This window comes from Aethalodelphis obliquidens, unplaced genomic scaffold, assembly GCF_003676395.1.
Source record: "Aethalodelphis obliquidens isolate GAN/ISIS:26980383/991018 unplaced genomic scaffold, ASM367639v1 scaffold53, whole genome shotgun sequence".
Taxonomy (NCBI): domain Eukaryota; kingdom Metazoa; phylum Chordata; class Mammalia; order Artiodactyla; family Delphinidae; genus Aethalodelphis; species Aethalodelphis obliquidens.
The window spans coordinates 14,140,424-14,160,919 of NW_020837997.1; the positions used below are offsets into that span (position 1 = coordinate 14,140,424).

The window sequence follows — 20,496 nt, forward strand, 5'->3', positions numbered from 1 at the left end:
GAGTAAATGGATGGATAGGTGGATGGAAGGAAGGAAGCTTAAGTGGATGAATGGATGGTGGATTGATGACTGGATGATGGAAGATGATGGATGGATGGATGGATGGGTGGGTGGGTGGGTGGGTAGGGTTGGGTTGATGGTCAGATGATGGACTGATGGATGAATAGATGGGTGGGTGGATGGGTGTGTGGGTTGGTTGATTGATGGATGGATAGATGGAAGGAAGGAAGGAAGCATGCGTGAACAGATGGATGACGGATGGATGCATGGAAGGAATGTTGATGGATGGGCTGATTAGTGGATCGATGAGTGAGTTAGGGGTGCAGGAATGGCTCTGTTGGATGGATGGATCTGTGGATGTTACCCAGATGGGTGGTGGGTCACTGGATTGCTGAATGAGCTGATCCGTGGGTGAACGGCAGCAGCACGGACTTGTGGATAGGTGGATGAATCAGTGAAGGGACTGAATTCATGGGCGGATGACTCCGTCAGCGAGTGTGGCGTGACCCTGGCCAGTCCCGTTCCTGCAGCTGCCCATAGTGGCGTCCTCCGTCGTGTCTCTCTACTTCCTGGAGCTGACCGACCTCTTCAAGCCGGCCAAGGTGGGCTTCCAGTGCTACGACCGCGCGCTCTCCATGCCCTACGTGGAGACCAGCGAGGAGCTCATCCCACTACTCATGCTCCTCAGCCTGGCCTTCGCTGCGCCTGCGGCCTCGGTGAGTCCTGGTGCGGGGCGGGGCCGGCTGTGGGCACCGCGGCCGGGAGCCCGACTGAGCACCTCCCCGTCTGGCAGATCATGGTGGGCGAGGGCCTGCTGTACTGCATGCAGTCCCGGCTGTGGGGCCGCAGCGGGGGCCCGGGCGGGCCCGAGGGTAGCATCCACGCCGGCGGCTGCAACTTCAACTCCTTCCTTCGGCGGACGGTGCGCTTTGTAGGTGAGTCCCCCACGGCGTCCGCACGCTGAGGGGGGCGGGTCTGGCCCCAGCTCCCGCGCCCGGCCCTAACCCTCCCACCCCGCAGGCGTCCACGTGTTCGGCCTGTGTGCCACAGCCCTGGTGACCGACGTCATCCAGCTGGCCACGGGCTACCACGCACCCTTCTTCCTGACGGTCTGCAAACCCAACTACACCCTGCTGGGCACATCGTGTGAGGCCAACCCCTACATCACGCAGGACATCTGCTCCGGCCACGACACCCACGCCATCCTGTCTGCACGGTGAGCGTGTCCGGCCCCCGTCCCGTGGAGCATGCAGGGAAACTGAGGCAGGGGCCCAGAGCTGGTGGGGCTCACCCGGGTGCCTCTTGCAGGAAGACCTTCCCATCCCAGCACGCCACTCTGTCTGCCTTCGCTGCTGTCTACGTGTCGGTGAGTCCCGGCCGGCCCAGCCCCATGCCCTGGACACCCCACCAGGACCGGCTGCCCTGACCACCCGGCCTGCCCCCCTGCAGATGTACTTCAACTCGGTCATCTCGGACGCCACCAAGCTGCTGAAGCCCATTCTGGTGTTCTCCTTTGCCATCGCGGCGGGCGTCTGTGGCCTCACCCAGATCACGCAGTACCGCAGCCACCCCGTGGATGTCTACGCCGGCTTCCTTATTGGTGCTGGCATCGCTGCCTACCTGGTGAGGGGCTGAGGGGAGAGGTCTGGGTGCCCAGGGGGAGGTCTGAGGGGGGAGGCCAGCCCCACCCTGGGGGACTCTGCTGAGTTTTGTCCCTTGGTAGCTAGAGGCAGAACCTCACGGGCCCAGACCTGCCCAATGTGCAGAGTGAGCGACCTGAGGCCAGAATTTGTCCCATTGGGAGAAAGGCGGACTTCCCCTCTCGGACTCCCCCTCTCGGACTCCCACGGCAAGTCTGTGGCTTGCTGGGGACCCTGGTCTCTGGCTGCCGGCCCCACGCCCAGCCCGTGTCTCATCCTTAGGCCTGCCACGCTGTGGGCAACTTCCAGGCCCCGCCGGCAGAGAGACCAGCGGCCCCGGCGCCTGCCAAGGATGCGCTGCGGGCGCTGACCCAGCGGGGCCACGACTCGGTGTACCAGCAGAACAAGTCCGTGAGCACCGACGAGCTGGGCCCCCCCGGGCGGCTGGAGGGTGTGCCCCGGCCTGTGGCCCGCGACAAGACCTCACTGGGCAGCCTGAAGCGGGCCAGCGTGGACGTGGACCTGCTGGCCCCACGCAGCCCCATGGGCAAGGAGAACATGGTGACCTTCAGCCACACGCTGCCCCGCGTCAGCACGCCCTCGCTCGATGACCCCGCCCGCCGCCACATGACCATCCACGTGCCTCTGGACGCCTCGCGATCCAAGCAGCTCATCAGCGAGTGGAAGCAGAAGTCGCTGGAGGGCCGCGGCCTGGGGCTGCCGGACGAGGCCAGCCCTGCGCACCTGCGGGCGCCAGCGGAGCCCATGGCCGAGGAGGAAGAGGAGGAGGAGGACGAGGAGGAGGACGAGGACGAGGAGGGGGAAGAAGGGGGTCCAGCCCCGCCTTCACTGTACCCCACAGTCCAGGCACGGCCGGGGCTCGGGCCGCGGGTCATCCTCCCGCCGCGGGCTGGCCCGCAGCCACTGGTGCACATCCCCGAGGAGGGGATCCAGGCTGCGGCAGGCCTGTCCCCCAAGAGCAGCGCAGCCGTGCGGGCCAAATGGCTCATGATGGCAGAGAAGAGCGGCACCGTGGTGGCCACAGCCTCCACGCAGCCCCGCGTGGCCAACCCGCCACGGCTGCTGCAGGTCATCGCCATGTCCAAGGCCCCAGGCGGGCCGGGCCCCAAGGCGGCCGAGACGGCCTCGTCCTCTAGCGCCAGCTCCGACTCCTCCCAGTACAGGTCGCCGTCGGACCGTGACTCCGCCAGCATCGTCACCATCGATGCCCATGCGCCCCACCACCCTGTGGTCCACCTGTCTGCGGGTAACGGGCCCTGGGAGTGGAAGGCGGCGGGCGGCGGGGCCAAGGGGGCTGAGGGGGAGGGCGGCTATGAGCTGGGGGACCTGGCTCGCGGCTTCCGTGGGGGACCGAAGCCCCCGGGCGTGTCCCCAGGCTCCTCTGTTGGTGACGTGGACCAGGAGGAGCCGCGGTTTGGGGCCGTGGCCACCGTCAACCTGGCCACAGGCGAGGGGCTGCCACCGCTGGGTGTGGCCGACGGGGCCCTGGGGCCGGCCAGCCGAGAGTCGACACTGCGGCGCAAAGCGGGCGGCCTGGTGCTGTGTGAGCGGGAGGCCGTGGAGGCAGAGGCGGAGAGCTACTACCGCAAGATGCAGGCGGCCCGCAGGTTCAAGGACTGAGGGCGGGGGCGGGGCCGCACAGCAGGGGGCGGGGTGGGGGGGTCTGGCCGAACTCAGACGTGGGGCCCCATCAGACAATAAAAGGCGATCGTTGAGCGGGGTGCGGCTTTTTGGAGTGTCATTTCGGTCGCGGGGCCCTGCGCGCGCAACTGGGGACAGGGATCTGTCTGGTGGAGTGCAGGTGTGGGGCCCCATCTCCAGGCCCCCTGAAACCCCCAAGCGAGAAGTGAGGGGAACAACACGGCTGAGTTTACACAGAGGAGGAAACAGCAGTGAAACAAACAGGCCCAATAAAGAGGGAAATCAAGTGCAGGATACAGAGAATTTATTCAGAGTCCAGTACAGACCGGCCAGACCACCTCCTACATGTGGACAGGAAAAAAGAGCCTACAGAAAAGGTAGGAGTTGTTATAAAATTGCTTTAATTCAGTTCTCTCCGCATTACAAGCCGGCAGCGGGCAGTGGCCTGCCATGCTCCTTACAATACTGAGCCTGTAATTGCTGTTATCAAAATATACATCTGTGTCACCATAAAAAAACCGCAATTGCTGCCCCTCACGTCTTACAACAGGTATAAAAAATTATAAATATTTACACCCTTGTTCCACCCCGACATGGAAACTTGAGGCCCAGGCCCTGAAGGAGGGCCGGCCAGCACAGGGCCTGCGCGGGGAGCCCCTTGGACCCGTGAGTGCAGGACAAGGCGGTAAAGACCGGAAGGTTAGGGCTGCTGTCCCACCTCCTGGGGTCCCAGCATTAGAGGCAGACAAAAAACAGAAACAAAACTTTGGTCCAAAATTTGCAGGAAAAAAGAAACCCTGAAAGTTTAAGAGCACTTGTCCTCCGGGACAGAGGACAGTTGTGAGTAAGGCATCGGCAGGTCGCAGACGTGCCGGCCCCATTGTGTCTGCCCTGGAAATTAGATCCTGCCCTGCGACTCAATGACAAGGAATAAAATAAAAGTACAGTATACAAAGTCATACCACGAGGAGAAAATTTAGGTTACACTCATACCATTTTTATCATCTTGCTATATAAAACGTTATTTAAAACTATTTTTTGCATATAAATGAAAAAGATTAGAATATTTGGTCAACTGGAAATATTGCTAGGCACAGGTGTCTGCAGCTGCATCGAAGCATAATACAGAGATTATGGTGGAAACAAAGCTGAAGAAGCGACGGGGAGGGGCCCTGGGGCTGGGGGGGGCAAATGATACAAGGATTGGGGGCGGCCACACCTGGCCACCCACGGTCTCCCACCGCAGCAGGCACACGATCCCATGGGAGGCCGACCCCCCCCCCCAGGCCCCCAAACCCCTACACGTCTGCTACCCCAAGATAGGCCCTGCCAGAGCAGTGGGTTTAAGGCACAAGAAAGCCGAGTGGAGGTTTGGGAGCGCCCGCCACACAGACTACAGAAGGCACGGGCAAGGGGCCGGGCTGGGCCTCCACGGTCACCAAGAGCCTGAGGTTGGCACCCCACCTCCCCCAGGTGAGCAAGTGAATTCGATTTAATTTCTTTTAAAAACAGGTAAACTGATTTCTCTTTAAAAAAATAAAATCTCTGGTCTTTTTTTAAGGTCACTTCAGCTGCTTTTTAAAGTGGCTTTTTTTCTGGAATGATGGAAGTTGTCGCCGGGTGCCCGGCAGGCTGGTCCTTGGTGGCGGCCTAGATGGTGGACTTGGAGAAGGACACCCGCAGGTGGTGGTTCTCACCCAGGTCGTGGTTGTGCAGGTCGATGAGCGCCTGGATGGCCTCCTCCACGGAGCCCATCTGGATCAGCGCCATTTTGCGGTCCTTCCTGCGGGGAAAACGAGGGGGACACAAGGAGGCGTGAAGGGCCGGGTGGGGCAGGGCAGGCCCAGGGGCAGCGGGGCGAGGGGGTGGGGCTGGGCTCACTGGAAGAACTTGAACCCTTTCACGATCCCGCCGTTGCTGGAGAAGAGAATCTTGAGGTCATCCTCAGAGATGGAAGGCCTGCAGGGAGAGAGAGGGGCCTGAGCCACTCCGTGGAAGGTCAAGGCCATTCCCTCAAGACAGCAGCTGAGTGTCCAGGGAAGGGTGGGGTCTCCACGAGCTTTTTAGGGGCCCCAGAAATAGGTTATCAGAAAATGACCATGAGCATCTGAAAGGTGCACTAGAAGCAGAGAACACACTTGGCTGGGCCTCCAGCAAGGCCTCCCTACGGCCTGTGGAAGCCCCTGGAAGCGGGAGCATCCCAGGAGACCTCTACAGGCACTCACGGGATGTTGGAGAGGTGCAGGGTGCACTCACGGGATGTTGGAGAGGTGCAGGGTGGCCGAGGGCGGGAAGATGTTCTGGAAGTTCTTGGAGCCGGGCTTCTTGAAGCGGTGCAGGGGCGAGTTGCCATAGTCCTTGGTCAGGCCCTGGTCCTCCTGGCCCTCACGGGGCAGCTGCACGTTCTGGTGCTTGGAGAGTGTGATGCGCACCGGCTTCCCGTGCAGCTTGTGCCCATTGAGATGGCTCATGGCTGGGGGGGAAGACAACACAGGACCCATGTGACCCAAGGCCCCTGGCCGCCGCCGCCGCAGCCCCGCAGCCCCCCGGCCCTGCAGCCCTTACTTACCCAGCTGGGCCTGGCTCCCGTCGGCCATCTGCACCAGGGCGTTCTCCTTCTTGTTGAACAGGATCTTCACCCGCTGCACGTCGCCGTACACGCCTTCGAGGGCACAGGGACAGACTGCTGAGCCGCCCGGGCCCCGCGGCCCCTCCCCGCCGGCCCCGCGACCCGCACTCCCGCACAGGGCTGGCTCTCCCCGCAGCTCTGCTATTCTGCCTGAGAAGCTGTCTAGTCACAGGGAGCGTTACCGGGAGGGCTGCCTTCAGCAAAGAAGCCCTGAAATCCAGGAAAGGCCAATTGCCAAGAACCATCCTGCGGCTGCTACCGACACATCTACTCTGCCAATAGCATGCGGGGCCGTAAACCATGCTCTGGAGTCCAAATCAGTAGGCAAAGCGCAGCCCAGACAGCACGCTCGGACGTCTCAGAGCGTGACAACCACCTCAATTACACGAAAACAAGATAATAAAAGTGGGAACGATAACATACCGAAAAGAATAAAGAGGCTTTGGGGTGTGACTCTCTTTAGAGGACAGCAGAGCAAGGCAGCGAGGGACAGGGAAAGGGAGAGGTCAGGGGGCGAGTTGGAATCGTCCACCACGAGGAGGCAGCCCCGCAGGCGTGCAGGTTGATGGATGATGAAGTTGTCAGGATGTTAATATTCAAGGGCAGGTTGGTTTCCGGAGAGCAGGGTTTGAGGGGGAATTTTGTTTTTATTTATTTATGGTTTTGTTTTGTTTCAAGCAACAACAGGAAGCAGAAGTACCGTGCAGTCAGTTGGCAAAGAAATTCCGGATCAGGGCAAGAAAAAAAATTGGGAAAGGGGAAGGGGAGAAAAGAAAAAAAGTAGCAAAAACACAGGTCAGTAAATACATAAGAAAACACGCGGTGTCCCATCAGTCAAGACCACACACACCACGAGCCACGCGCCGGGCGGACAGCAGGAGTGCCCCCCGCGGGGAGGAGACGGCGCCCGCCCGCCCCCCCGCTCCCCCAACAGGCCCTCCAGGAACTGTCTCCCCGGGGCCCGCACCAGGGCCTCCAGTCAGGCTCACTGGGGTGGCTGTTAGCAGAGAGCTTGGCTAGAGGAGCTGGGACAGGGCTCGAGAGGCCGCAAGTCACACATGCTCAGACAGGCAAGAGAGCAGCTCATTAAAATAAACAGGAACCCCGTCTCTCAAGAATCAAAATATCTCGAGCCTTTATCATTTCATCCCAGCTCCCTGAGCTGAACTTGGCCACCAAGACAAGCACAGGCCTGGCTGCCACCTCAGGGACCGTGGCTGGTGGCCTTGGCTTGCACCCCCTCCCCAGAGGCGCCCCGCAGGCCCCTGCAGACCGAGGTTGGTTGGGCTCGAAATTGCAAAACTGCTCTCGTGAACACCAAATACTTCAACTCTCAGCATCATGGAATTAGGAACGTACATTGAGATATTAAGGAAAACAGGAGGACTCCAAGCGCTGCGGAAAGGACGCAGCAGTGAGTGACATCAGTGCAGAGAGGAGAACAGCGTGACACCTGCAGGCACTGGCCAGGCCAGGGGACCCGGCTCCAGGGGCCCCAGTGCCTGGGGGAGGGGCTCAGTCTGCACTAGGACCTGAGAGCAAACTCCCAACTCCTACTTCCGAAGTAGGAGTCCGGAAGGACAGCCTAGAAGAGCCACATACCTCGGGGTTGAGGTTGCTGACCAGCAGGACAGCATTTCCTGCCCCTGCCAGGCCTGGGATGGCGATCCGGCCCGCCGCTGCTGCCGCTGCCGCCGCCGACGGGATGGCCAGAGGAGCCAGGGCCCCGTGCACGTTAGGGACGGAGAGGCCTGGAGGGAAGAGGCAGTCAGATAAGCAGCGGCGCCCACCTTGTCTGAGACAAAAACGCGGGTCCTGCCCATCCTCATGCAAACAGAGACACGTAGGGGGTGGGGTGGGGGGGAGCGGCTGGCCCAGCAGCACGGCACGCCTGCGGCTCCTCCACGCTTCTCGTGGCACAGACCGTGCTGGCTTGACCGTCTACATGCGCCAAATAGCACAGAAAGCTCCAGCTCCTCGGATGCAGGATTGAGCCCAACGGCCTCGGCCGTGCTCGCATGCAGGTGCCCGTCACCATGCAAATGGCACGCCGGGCGGGACAACAGGCTCAGGACTGTCACGTAGGTGGGCGCCTGGCCCCCGGGAGGGATGCTCAGGTGTGCCCACCCAGCTCACGCCGCTCGCTTACCAGGCCACTTAAACGCACCTACTAGGGGCATATCCCTCCAACCACCGTGCGCTGGTCCTCACGGGCGCTTGAAGGGAACCAGACCAGAGACTGTGGGGTCAGCGGGCTCTCTGCACGGCCCTGCCCTACGACTGCCCTGTCCAGGCCCCGTGGGGAACCTGGAGGCCTGTGCCCAGGAAGGTGGGCTCCCCCCGTGACTGCGCCACGTCGGCTGCCGTGGAAGCAGAGCTACGGGAGAGGTGTGGCATGCAGAGGCGGTGGTGGGGACGAGCGTTTGAATACCTGCGGCTTGAGGAATGGCAAAGGTGGGAGGGAAACCAGCTCCTGCGTACGGAGAGGCTGACATTATACCAGGCGCACCTAGAAACAAATGAGACACTAATCATCGCACCCACGGGTGCGAGCCGGCTGCCAGCGCCCCACTCGGTGGGTTCTGGGCTGGTGCTGTGTGGGCATCCGGGAGACGGGCGCCTAGGACCGAGCTACGCGTCCTGCCCCCCACCCCGCCCCGCTGCCATCCCACCACCGGGCATCTTACCGAAGGCTGCGGCCATGGTCTGGTCCAGAGAGGGCTGGCTGTCGCCGGATGGCAGATCGGGGCGTGTATAGTCGCGGCTCTTATCGTTGTTGTACTTGACGTTGAGGCTGGTGAGCTTGGAGAAGTCGATGCGCAGGGTGCAGCAGGCGTTGTAGATGTTCTGGCCGTCCAGCGACTGCGGGGGCAGCAAAAGGGCTGTGAGTGGGGGCCGGCAGCCGGCAGCGCGGCTGCCCCGGGGCCACTCACCAGCTTGGCGTGCTGGGCGCTCGCGGGCTCGGCGAACTGCAGCAGCGCCTGGAACTGACTGTTCTTGGTGAAAGTGATGATCTTTAGGACGGTGCCGAACTTGGAGAAGATCTACGGGAAGAGCACGGCGGAGGGATTGGCCTCAGCCCGGAACCAGCCCCTCCCGCAGGCTGGTGCCACCCCGCCACCCCCCTGCCTCACCTGGTGAAGCACGTCCAGGGTCACCGGGTAGAAGAGGTTCTCCACGATGATCCTGAGCACTGGGCTCTGTCCAGCCATTGCCATCCCCGCGTCCACCGCCGCGGCCGACGCAGCCAGGGCCAGGTTTCCCGACTGGACTGAGTTCACCGCCTGCAGGGCCGCCTGGGCCCGCTGTGGGGGCAGAGCCGTGAGTCCCATCAGCCCCAAGGCCACCGCCCACCCCACCCCCCTCCGCCCGCAGCCCAGGGCGCGCACTGCCTGGTTGGGCGAGCTGTCTGTCTTGAGCTCCTTGTGGTTGGAGAACTGGATGTAGATGGGCTGGCCGCGCAGTACGGGCGTCACCGACGTATAATAGTTCACCATGGTGTTGGCAGCCTCCTCCGTGTTCATCTCGATGAAGGCCTGGGGGGGGGGGTCGTGTGTGAGCCAGGCCTGGACCCGGGAGGCCCGGCGACCACCCCAGAGAAGAAGGCCTAGGCCTTGTACCTGGTTCTTCCCTTTCAACATCAGGAGATTGGTGACCTTCCCGAAGGGCAGCCCCAAGGAGATGACCTCCCCCTCAGTGACGTCACTGGGCAGCTTTCGGATGTGGATCACCCTGGAGGGCACGCCTGTGCTCCTGTTGTCCCCTTTGAACTTCTTGCTGTCGTTTCCATTTGCTGCAAAAGGATGGTGTGCATGGCACGAGGCACTTCCTGGCTCCCCTAGAGCAAGGGACCCCTCTCCTGGTATTGGCTTCCTCCCAGCTCTGGGAGGCTGCTGGGACAGGGAGGTCTCCACACCTGGCTCCCGGGTAAGTGAGGCTCAAGGTCACCAAGGCCAGGACCAACCAACCCCAAGTGCGCTCCTCAGAGACACAGAGGAAGTGCTCCCAGGTAAGGCCGCAGTTAGGGTTACCTGTGGAAGCCGAGTTACTGCTCATGATAAAGGGTCCGTTAGTGACACAGGCAGAGAAGAGCTCGTCAGATCCCCGCTGGAAGAGAGGGGCGGGTTGGAACCGAGCCGCATCTTCACCGCAGCGCCCCCCAACCCTCCCTACGGGGGCCCAGTGGTTCTGCACCCAAGACACAGCTCCTTTCCCCACCTGCGGAGCCCCTGGGGGGTCTTTCCCCAAGCAGGGCCAGCGTCTCGTCCCCTACAGGGGCTCTGCGTGGCCCGTCCCCCCACCCCCCGTGCCTGGGGTCTGCACGGGCTCAGGCGGGCTACCCCGAGGCTCGGCCGTCGTGCTCTCAATCACGGCAGAGCCACTCAAGGCCCACGAGGACAAAGCCCCCTTGTCACACACACTGCAGCCACCCGCTCAGCCGCAGGAGTCTGTCCTACTTTCCAGTCTGAGGAAACCGGAGCCCGATGACCAGAAAGGCCACCTCTCCAGGCGGCGGGCACCCTGGTGACAAACAAGAAGCTCCCCAAGTGCCCGGCCCATTCTCTCTCCAGAAACGACTAGTTGACTCATTAATCTCAATGCAATTGAATCAACTCCCAGAACCAGGTAAGATCAAGCCCAGGGTGAAGAAGCAGACGGGGGCCCTCCTGCCGGGTGAGCACAAAACCCCACCCGAGGGGCAAGGAGACCCCACTGGGTCTGGCTCCCCTCAACAACTTCCGGACACGAAACCGGTGGCCTGAGAAGAATTTCCCTGCCCTAGGTGCCCCGCGGCCTCCCGGCAGAACAGCAAAAACCAGCCTTTCTCAGGGCCAGACCCTCCAACTGCCATTTTCGCCACCTCGTCCCTCCTCAAGAACACCTTATCTCTGCCCTTCCCTCAGGCCAGCTTAACTGCCACTTACAAACAAGGATGCCAAACACCCAGGGTCCTTCCCACCTTCCCGTGGTCTAGCACCGAAGTTGAGTGGGACACTCACACCCCACCCTGCCCCTCGAGACAAGCCGAAGGAAGCCAGGGAGGTTCAAGGTCTGCCCCTTGGGACAGGAATCGGGCACATGGCAACGCTGCTGGGAGCAAACAGGATGCTCTGGGCCACCCTGGCTGCTAGGCCACCTGCTACGGGCATGACCCTGAACCCAGACCCCACGCCGGGCGGGCATCTGCTCCCCAGGGCTCAGGGCTGAGATGGATGCGCAGAGGGCCAGCACCTGAGCCTGTGGAGAGGCTGCAAAGGCTCAGACTCCTGCCTGGTCTTAGAGTCCAGAAAAGGACCCAGAACCGCAGACCACTTATGGGCTGGAATTTGTTATAATGAAGCAAAATGTTAAAAACCCCAAGCACTCCAGGCTGACCTGACCCGTCACGCCCCAGCTCACTTTCACCAAGTGGACCTGGGCGCTTCAAGGCTCAGAGCAGTAGACCAGCCCCAGCCGTGAACGAAGGGCCACATGAGAACCCAGGCAGAATGCCCCTGAGCCACCGAGGACAGAGTCTCCCCTGCCTAAGTGGTAGGAATGTGGACTTCGAGCCCTGACCCGCCCCCTGACACACAAAGGGCCCCCGTCCAGAGCTGGACAGGGACGGGGCACCCAGGCAGATCCCACACACCGGCTGCACAACCTTAAAAAGAACATCTCGGCTCCTGTCTCTGACAGGTGACAAGCAGGGCCGAGATTCCCTCAGGAGTGGGGCGTTCTTTGGCCCCAACCATGTTCTCACAGCAGACGGCCTGGCACGCCTACACCTGCAGGGTCTGTGGGGCAAGCCCCACCCACTTGGCCGCCCATATCCCCCAGGCCTCCCTCCCAGACGCCGCCCCCTCCCCCAGCACGGGGGGCGGGGGGGGGGGGGGAGGCGGGCAGGCGCACGTGGTAACCAGTGGCTCCACAGGAACAGCCCACTGGGGCACAGCCACTCTGCAGGGTAGAAGCCTGGGGGTACGTGGGCCAGTCCACAGTGTGGGGGAGCTCTTCCCAGCTGCTGCCACAGGGCCCCTGCCCTGAAGTCAATTCAGCACCAATAGCAAACGACCACCGCGCCAGGAACAGCGCCTAGAGTCCCCTTGCTTCTTCATTGATAGCTTACACACCAACACCCCTGGCGCCTCATTTGGGGCCCAGCTTATCCTGAACCTGAGGGAGAGGACCAGGCTGCCCTCCCAGTGGGTCCCCCGGTGCACGCACCCTACAGGCTCAGGGCCTCTGTCCTGTGCAGCCAAGACCCCCGGGGCAGGGGACGGAGGAGACAGCCCCTGGAAGAGGTGCTCCGGCTGAAGCGGCCCCCAGAGAAGCAGGGGGAAGGTCCCCGTGCCAATCACAGCACTCCGGATGAAGTCCCTCTCCCTCCTCCCGCCACCAATCAGGTTTTATCTGCAAGAAGATCGGGACAAGCGGTGTGCAAAGACAGTCCGCCTGGGAAAACCGAAACCAGCCCAGGCACGGCGGCCACCAGACCAGAAACCAGCTGCTACCTGCTCCTCAGGACACCTGGCCACCTACGGGGCTCAGGACACACGGCCCGAGGGGGGACACTCTGCCCCCGCCGTCCTGTTTCTCTGAGCAAAAATTATCTGAACAAGGACAGCCTCAGAACCAGCCTGGAACTACCCCAGAGCCCCCTGAGATTCTCTGGTCCCGCCCCCCCCCCCCCCCCCCCCCCAAGGGCCAAACGACCTCCACCACCCCCCCCCCCACACCGAGGACAGAAATCCCGTCACCCTGCCGCGCATCCCACCTCCAACCGCAAGCCGTTCTGAGCTTGAGGGCAGGGCAGGGGATCCAGAAATCAGACTGCTGAGGGGCCGCCCACCCCCCGCCCGAGGCAGGCTGTCCAGCCTAGGAGCAGCAAGCCGGGCAGCCCATGGTGGGAGCGGGCGGAAGGAGGAAGCAACGTCACAAGCGCCTACCTTTGTACCAACTGCTATGTCTGGGACGATGCTGCGGAGAGAAAAAAGGAGACGTCAGCCAGGGCGCCCGCCACATCCCGGCGCCCGAGCCCCCGCTCGAGGCCTTCGTCAGCTAGAAGGCCGGGGCAGGGAAGCGAGCCGTCCGCCCTTTAATCGCCACTTGAAAAGGAGCCATCATTGTCCTCCGGCTCCCTCCCGGCAGGACCCCGGCCCCGCCTCCCGACCCGTCCAAAGACAAAGACACCCCCCTCCACAGGCCCTAGGAGAGACACTTGATGCTGGTTAAGGTTCAGGTGCTGCTGTTTGCTTTCTAGAAACTGGCAGTGCTTGGGGGACGTTTCCAGCAGAAGGCAGGCCGGTAAAAAGGCAACTCAAGGGCCCGAGATCAGAGCTCCGGGCCCCACGGGGCCGAGAAGGGGGCAGCTCGGTGGAAAGGATCAGATAGAGCTGACACGAGTTACTCATCAACCGGGCTCCACGTGAGCGGACTTTCTCCCCCCCCCCCCCCCCCCGCAGAGCAGGCCCCGCTACGAAAGGCGGGGCCGGGGGAGAGCACAGCTGCCCCGGACTCCTGGGTCCTGCAGCCCAAGCCCCACCCCCCACCCCCGGACAGCAGAACCCTCCGAGGTCGTCTATGTAGTGAACAGAAACTGACAACAAACTAACGACTCCCAAAATATCAGTTCAGGAGAGAACTTAGCCAGCAACGCCCCTCACAAGGTCACCTGGCCTCCAAGGCCTGGCGGTCCCGTGACCAGAACCTCTCATGATGTCACACAACATGTCCCCCGGCCCAGCCTCGGGCCCGGCAGAGGGCCCCGGGGCCGCCGGCTGCAGGATCCCCCTCGGGCTCTCAGGGAGGGGGCTCCCACCACAGCCTCGGCTCGGGACCTGCCCCATCCTCACCCTCCGCCTCTACGGCGGAACCTCCACCTCTTGCCCTCAAAAACCTCACAGGCCAGCGACAACGACTTTTAAAAATTTTAATGAGTCAAGAAAAAACTTCCCAGAAAGACAAACAATGAAAAGTACGCAGTTTCCCAACTGCTAACCCAGGCCGCCTGGCGGCTTCCTACTCCCAAGCGAGGGCTTCGGACACATCAAGTATTTTACGTAAAACGGCCTTTCTGGGAAAGATTTTCCGACCTTCCAAAAAGACGGCAGGCCAGTGCTCGCTTCGGCAGCACATATACAAAAAGACGGCAGACCAAAAAGGAGCTGCACCCGGAGACCAGGCCCGGCTGCCTAGGTAACACCACCACCGCCAAGAGACTGCAGATGCGCCCCCAAACCAGATTACGGGGGGCGATGGAAAAGACAAAACTCGAGAATTTGACCAGACGGCCAAGAAAACCGAGCACACGGCCCGCTGGCTCGGGAAAGGGTTCTCTGGGCAAGTCCACCCCAGCCAAAGCGGAAGGCAGACCACGAGGAGATCAAGTTCCTCTTGCTGCAGCAATTTTTCTAAAAGGTTGGCCTCAATTCAGGTTGAAACCTATCATTTCAAACCCGAGACACCGAAGGCACGTGACCCTCCGAGCACTTTTAACCGCCCGCCCCGCCCGGTCGGGCCCAAGAGAGAAAGGAGAGCTGGTTCGAAGCACCCCACCACAAAATACCCGCAACTGCCCCTGGACGCTTCCCACGGGGTGCCAGACGGGAGAGCGCAGTTCCACCGGGTTCCACCCCTTCCCGAGAACAGAGCCCCGGCCGCCGCGCGGCCCGGTCCCCTCCCGCCCCGACACCTCGGCACGCGGGGAGCGGGCTCGGGTCCCGAGCCGCCCCGCCCCCACCGCGCCCGGGGCGCTACCCCGAGACGCCGGGCTGGAACAAAGGGGGCGGCGGAGGGCCCGCGCCCTTCCGGGCAGGAGGGCGGCGTCTCCGGCCGCGCCCGGGCCCGCGGCGGGCGGGGCAGGCCGGGGCAGTCCGCGCGGCGGGAAAGCCCGCGCACGCGCGCCAGAGCTGCCGGGAGCGCGCGAGGCCGCGCACGCGCGCGGAGACCATACGGGGCGCGCGGAGACCATACGGGGCGCCGGAAGGGCCACAAGACTCTCCAAGGGCGGCGCGTGCGCGCAGAACCCGGACGGGAAGCGAGAAGAGCCGCGCGGCCGCCGCGTGCGCACGGGACAGGCCTCGTTGGCACCGGAAGCGGGCAGGGCTCCCCCGGACCCCCGCCGCCTCGCGCCCCTGGCGGCCCCCTCCAGGGCCTCACCCGCGCCCCAGGCCGGGGGGAAGGGAGGGAACCGGGCGGCGCCCCGGGCCCGGGGTGGAGGCGGAGCGGCGCGCCAGGACCGTCGCCCCGAGGAGGCCGCGGCGGCGACGAGAAAGAGACTGGAGCGCGAGAAGGACACGGGGTAGAGCGAACGAGTACTACTCACCCGTCCATTGCACACACAGGAGACCCGCGGGGGACGGAGTGGAGGCACCGGAATAGCAGGAACCGACCCAACGGCTCTGAGTTATAGACTCACAAAATGGCGGAGACGCCCGAACACGTCCCCCGCGCGCTCTGCCCATTGGCTCCTGCCGCGCAGATGGGCGGGGCGAGCGCCGCGGGACCCCGCCAGCGCCTCCCAATGGCTAGGAAGTCGCTCGAGGGGTGGGGCCACAAACAGTGGCAGGCGGCCATTGGGGAAGATGGCCGTCCGTCAGGGCTCGAGGCGGAAACGGCCCGTGGAGTCGGGGGAGGGGCGAAGAGGTGAGGCCACGTGATTGCGCCAGAGCCAGTGAGCGAGCTGCCCTCCTGCGTGGGGCTTTGCTGGAGAAGCCATCTTAGGAGTGGGTACGTGGCGGGTCAGGCGGTGGGAAGCGTGCTTCCCCCAGGCTGCCGCCATCTTGCAAACGGGCAGAGTCCACCTCCACCTCGGGCGTGAGAGCAAAGGGAGGCGCGTCGCCATCTTGAAGTAGGGCAGGAAACCTCCAGGGCGCCACCTTGCTTGTGGGCACCTGGCCGAAGTCCATTTCGAACTTAGACGTTACCCTTAGGTTAGCACGCGAAGTGGCGGCGGCCTAACGCGTCCCAGAGGCGACGGGGTTGTTTCCACTGCTGGCCACCAAGCGTGTGGCACGATGTGGCCACGGGTCGCCCCTGACTGTCCTTTGTTTGCCCCAGAGCAGCGAAGCCCGACCACGGTTTCCTCGCCTGACTGCAGGAATGGGAAAATTGAAGCCCGGGGGGGGCACGGCGGACGCCGCCCTGCCTGCCTGCAATGGAAGGAAAATGAGGCCGGGGGCGCACGGACAACACCGCCGTGCCTGCCTGCAATGGGGGGGAACTGAGGCTCGGGGCGCACAGAGCAGACTCCGCCGTCAAAGGACGTTCAGGACTGGACGGGCCTCCATCCCACCAGCAGAACACTCCAAACTTATGTCGGAGAATGCTGATTCCAAAAAGAGTTGAACAGGGTTGTGGGTGATAGGGGAACCCCGGGAAAGGTGCCGGAAAACAGGGCCAGCTGGGTGGGGCGAGTGGGGGGAGGGGCAGGCGGAGTCAGGGCGGCCGCGGCAGTCCGGTACCCCAGGCTTTTGGAAGCATCCAGGAGATGATGGGCATGCCGGGCTTGCTTGTTCCCAGCGTGGAGCAGACGTTCAATAAATAGAAGAAATTATCCTGAATATTGTTTGCTATACGTCTCGTGCAGAAAAAAGGATTTTTAATTGGCACAAGCCTAAAGAGGGAGAATGACACTTGTTGTTTCCGTAAGTCGAGGTCAGGCCTTTGCTCCCGCCTCTCCGGTCGGTTTTAGCTTGGGCGGAGTCATGGCAACAGCGTCCATTTTAGGGCCGCGCGGGCCTGGACGGAGCCCAGAGACCGGGGCTGCCGAGCCAGAGGGCTTTCTCGGATTAGGGGCGGCTGCCGATTTTCACGGAGGCCTCCGCCTTGCACTCCTTGGCCCCTTCTTTCGCCGAAGGCCATCTGAAGCCCAGGAATGGCTAATCAGGAGTGTCCCGGTGGATTTAGGAGAATCCCCAACGCATTCCTGTGGATTTGCTCCCTCCAGGACTCCTGTCGCGCTCCGCTCTGGGTACCACCAGGGGCAGTTGCTCATCTTTGTTGCCTAGGTTACTGGTGCCAGGGATGGGCCCTCTTGACAGCAGGGAGGATGGTTGGAGACATGGGAGTGTCGCAGCCCAGAGGGAGAATGTTGGTGGACCCTCCACCAGGTTCCTAGCACGGATCTAAATGGTCGCAATCTATTAAAAGCCATTTCTGCTCACTGCCCTCCAGGCTTTGCTCAGAGTCAAAGCCCAAGTCGACCTCGTGGCCCCACAGACCTCTCACCCGCAGCCGCCTTTCTGGTTTCTGACCGCATTTACACAGGCCTCCTTTAAGAGGTTGTTCCCTTCTGGAAGGTTCCTCCCTAAACCCACTCCCTCCTTTTACTCCCTGCCCTGGGGCCTTCGCGCAGAGGCCCCCTCGTCAGTACAGTCTCCCCGACCTCTCCCTTAAAACGGTTGAGGATTTCTTTCTCGCCTTCCACTGGAACACGAGGGAGAGAAGACAGCCCCTGCCCGGATCGGAATCCACGCTGTTACCACCTTTACAAGGGCCACAAACCAGGCGGCGTGAAACAACACAGATTTATTCTCGCTCGGTTCTGGAGGCCAGAAGTCAGAAATTGAGGTGTCAACAAGGCCGAGCTCCCTCCAGAGGCTCCAGGGGAGGGTCCTTCCTGCCTCTTCCGGCTCTGGGGGCCCAGGTGTCCTTGGCTTGTAGACAGGTCCCTCCAGTCCCTGCCTCTATTGTCACATGGTTCTCTTCTCCCTGTTTCTCTGTCTCTCCTGTTTGTGACTCTAAAAAGGACCCTTACCCTTGGATTTAGACACCACCGGGATAATCTCATCTCAAGGCCCTTAATCTCACCTGCAAACACCCTTTTCCCAAACAAAGTCATGCTCACGGGTTAGGGGATTAGGATGCAGACACACCGTTTTCGGAGCTGTTCGTCAGCCCAGGACAGCACCTGGACCCTGGACCAGCCATGAAAGACTGCTGGCAGACCTTCCATGTCTGCAAGGGGGGGGGGGGTCCAGGGAGCCCCCAGGCCCTGCATCTCAGTTGGATGGATGCCCTGGTTTATTGGAGAAACCCGGCTCCCCTGTCTGTCTGCTCCCTGCTCAACCCTTCTGCCCGCCGGCCAGCTGGCTCCCTCATCAATGATTTAGGGTGAACGTGGGTGTGTGATCCCCTTGCAATTGAGAATTTTGAAAAGGATATCTTCTGTGGCAGGGGCAAGGGAGGTGGGTGGCAGCCAGATGGGGGTGGAGGGCCAGCATCCCAGGCCCTGGCGGGGGCGGGTGGGGGGAAAGGCTGCTGGGTTTTATTTCTCTTTACAGATCTGATGGGGCTGCCTCAGTTTACCCCTTTGTCAAAATAAGGGGCAGGGTTAGGCCAGTGCCCCCTTCCTTCCCACGGGCTTTCACTAGTGTTTCAAATGGAAATGGCTTAATAGTCTCGGAATATTTGTTCCCTGTGTTTGTTTATTCATTGCCTTGAATACAACAGCCGTAGGGCCTGGGTCCAGGGTGGGTGGGGGCCTGGGTTCCACATCTCCCCTCCCCTCAGAGGCCTCCTAGCCTCTTTGACCCATTTTCCAGATATCTGTGGGACTGAGCTGGGGGTAGGGGGTGCCAAAGAGGCTACCCTGCAGCCCCTCCAAGCTGGAGCCCCCCCACCCCACCCCTTGACGGGGGTCCTTGGGCAACAGCTGACTCCACAGCCCCAGGCCCTCAGGCCAAGAAGCAAACCTTATCTGCCCAAACCAGCAAGCCAGCCTCTCCCCGAAGGACCCACTGTGTCCCCAGGCCCTGCCCGGAGAGGGAGCTGTCTCTCTGCCCTAAGTGCCTCCACACCCACCGCCCGGTCCACACCCTTGGGAGCTCAGCCTGGGCTGGGTACCTCCCTCCAGGCTCCAGTTTTAAGTCTTGGATCCTCTGAGTAGGAAATACTATGTTTCCTTTTCCCAAGCCCAGAGAGGCTGGATGAGCTGCCTGGGCCTCTCAGCCAGGAAGAGGCCCCCCTGTGGTTTACCCAGGCTGCTCCGCCTTTACGGGGGCAGCAAGGAGGGTGAGCAATAGTGTGGCCGGTCCTCAAATGGTCAATGTAGAGTTACCACCTGACCCAGAGATTCTCCTTGGTATCTGCCCAGCAGAAATGAAAACACACGTTCACACAAAACCTGAACATGCACGTCCACAGCGGCACGATTCACAACAGCCCAAAAGCGGAAACAACCCAGGTGACCATCGACAGGTGAAGGATAAACACCACGTGTCCCTCCACACAAGGAAAAGTCACTCAGCCACGCAAAGGGGCGAAACACCGACACTCGCTGCAACGTGGACGGACCCTGAGAACACGATGCTCAGTGAGAGAAGCCAGACGCAGAAGGACACACAGTGTGTGATTCCATTGATGGGAAACGTCCAGAACAGGCAGATCCACAGGGACAGAGAGTGGATTCCTGGTTGTCAGGGGCTGGGAAGTGGTTGCCAACGGCTGGCGTTTCTTCCCCCGTGATGAAATGTTCTAAAATTGATCGTGATGATGGTTGCACAACTCTGTGAATAAACTGAAAAACCACTGAACTGTGCACTTTAAAAATGGATGGGCAGTGTGGTTATGTGAATTATATCTAATAAAGCTGTTTTTAAGAAATCATTAGGATGAAGACCGGAAATGCCAGCTTTGGCAAGGATGGGGCAGGGGGAACTCTAAACGCCGCTGGGGAGGGGGAAGCAGTGCAGCTGCTTTGCAAAACAGCTTGACAGTTTCTTGAAAAGTTGCCTGTATGCCTCCCCTAAGGCCAGGCACTCACGCTCCTGCATGTTTACACAAGAGAAACGTGTAGAAATAGTCAACAAAAGCCTGGACAAGAATCTCCATAGCAGCTTTAAAAAGTACGGAACAGACAAACACTGGAAAGAACGGAAGTGAGCAGTGCGCAAAGGATGGAGACGTGCTGTGCGGAGGGTCTCCGGCACGGGGGAATCCACGCGGCAATGGAGAAGCACAGAGACCAGCCGGGTAGACCTCTGTTCCAAGTATACAAATGTAGTCCAACAGCAGGCAAAATGCACCGACAGTGCCAGAAATTGGGATAGGGCGCTCTTGGGGGTCAGTGGCTGAGAAGGGCAGGTGGGGGGACCTGGGGACTCACGGGAGTTCAGTTCGCAAAATGCTTTGTGATTGGGGTGCTTTCCTGCATGTAAATCGCAGCTCAGTAGAAAGTCTGCTTAGAAAATCCTGTTGATTCTCATCATTCTCACACTCAGGGTCTGTGAAGTCACAGCAAACACTGGGTCGGGAAGCACGGAACCCCGGCTCCTGGGGGAAATGCGGGTGAGAGTCCTGCCAGCCTTTGGTCACAACAGTGTCACCAACCCGTCACACATACCTTGTGTCCCGCGAGTTTCTGTCTGCAGCCTCCTTATTTAACATATATTGATTCAGTAGCCAGCAGGGCTGTAGAGCAACTTACGGCAAATACTCGCATTTTATCCAAAAGGCACATCACGGCTTTCTTGTGCTCAGGGACACTTGGGGGCCAAAATCACCCACAAAAAGCACTAAATGTAAAAACTTTTAGTGCCCACCTGCTCACCGGCCACAGGACATCTCTGTGGTCACAGGAGG

General features: G+C 61.3%; 2 protein-coding genes and 1 long non-coding RNA gene across 8 annotated transcripts in view; 2 read left to right on the forward strand and 1 right to left on the reverse strand.

The window, feature by feature from the left end:
• LOC113608976 (uncharacterized) overlaps positions 1 to 3,360 on the forward strand; it is a 61,989-nt gene extending 58,629 nt beyond the window's left edge. Inside the window, 6 exon segments of the mRNA XM_027086031.1 lie at positions 531 to 716; positions 794 to 935; positions 1,021 to 1,216; positions 1,309 to 1,388; positions 1,391 to 1,623; positions 1,923 to 3,360. Of these exon segments, the coding sequence (XP_026941832.1) occupies positions 531 to 716; positions 794 to 935; positions 1,021 to 1,216; positions 1,309 to 1,388; positions 1,391 to 1,623; positions 1,923 to 3,281 (2,196 nt within the window). The 3' untranslated portion in view covers positions 3,282 to 3,360.
• Positions 3,361 to 3,589: 229 nt separating this feature from the next.
• Positions 3,590 to 15,339, reverse strand: PTBP1 (polypyrimidine tract binding protein 1). Of its 6 annotated transcripts, none has more exons than XM_027085910.1 (15): positions 15,239 to 15,339; positions 12,861 to 12,891; positions 9,963 to 10,038; positions 9,552 to 9,724; positions 9,321 to 9,467; positions 9,066 to 9,236; positions 8,865 to 8,975; positions 8,619 to 8,793; positions 8,363 to 8,440; positions 7,534 to 7,682; positions 6,355 to 6,388; positions 5,872 to 5,964; positions 5,559 to 5,775; positions 5,184 to 5,261; positions 3,590 to 5,085 (listed from the first exon to the last, which is right to left on the reverse strand). In XM_027085910.1, exons 1-15 carry the CDS (start codon positions 15,244 to 15,246, stop codon positions 4,953 to 4,955), a joined length of 1,674 nt encoding a protein of 557 aa, XP_026941711.1. In that variant the 5' UTR covers positions 15,247 to 15,339; the 3' UTR covers positions 3,590 to 4,952. The 6 variants fall into 6 exon arrangements, 5 of the variants coding, with proteins under 5 accessions (XP_026941711.1, XP_026941715.1, XP_026941713.1 ...); XM_027085914.1 differs by lacking the exon at positions 15,239 to 15,339 and adding an exon at positions 14,480 to 14,555; XR_003428447.1 differs by lacking the exon at positions 15,239 to 15,339 and adding an exon at positions 14,606 to 15,223 and having other exon boundaries at positions 5,055 to 5,085; positions 5,528 to 5,775.
• A 15-nt stretch (positions 15,340 to 15,354) lies between these two features.
• LOC113608958 (uncharacterized) lies at positions 15,355 to 17,082 on the forward strand. The gene is made up of 2 exons (XR_003428463.1): positions 15,355 to 15,642; positions 15,973 to 17,082. It is a non-coding gene; the product is annotated as an uncharacterized LOC113608958 (long non-coding RNA).
• The last annotated feature ends 3,414 nt before the right edge of the window (positions 17,083 to 20,496 follow it).

Bases quoted from the DNA above. Each gene is read 5' to 3' on its own strand.
- PTBP1 (XM_027085910.1), bottom strand. The intron at 6,389-7,533 runs GTATGTGGCTCT...TGTCCTCTAAAG, and splicing joins TCAGCAACCTCAACCCCGAG to AGAGTCACACCCCAAAGCCT. The intron at 5,262-5,558 runs GTGAGTGCACCC...CTCTCCCTGCAG, and splicing joins CTGCACCTCTCCAACATCCC to GCCTTCCATCTCTGAGGATG.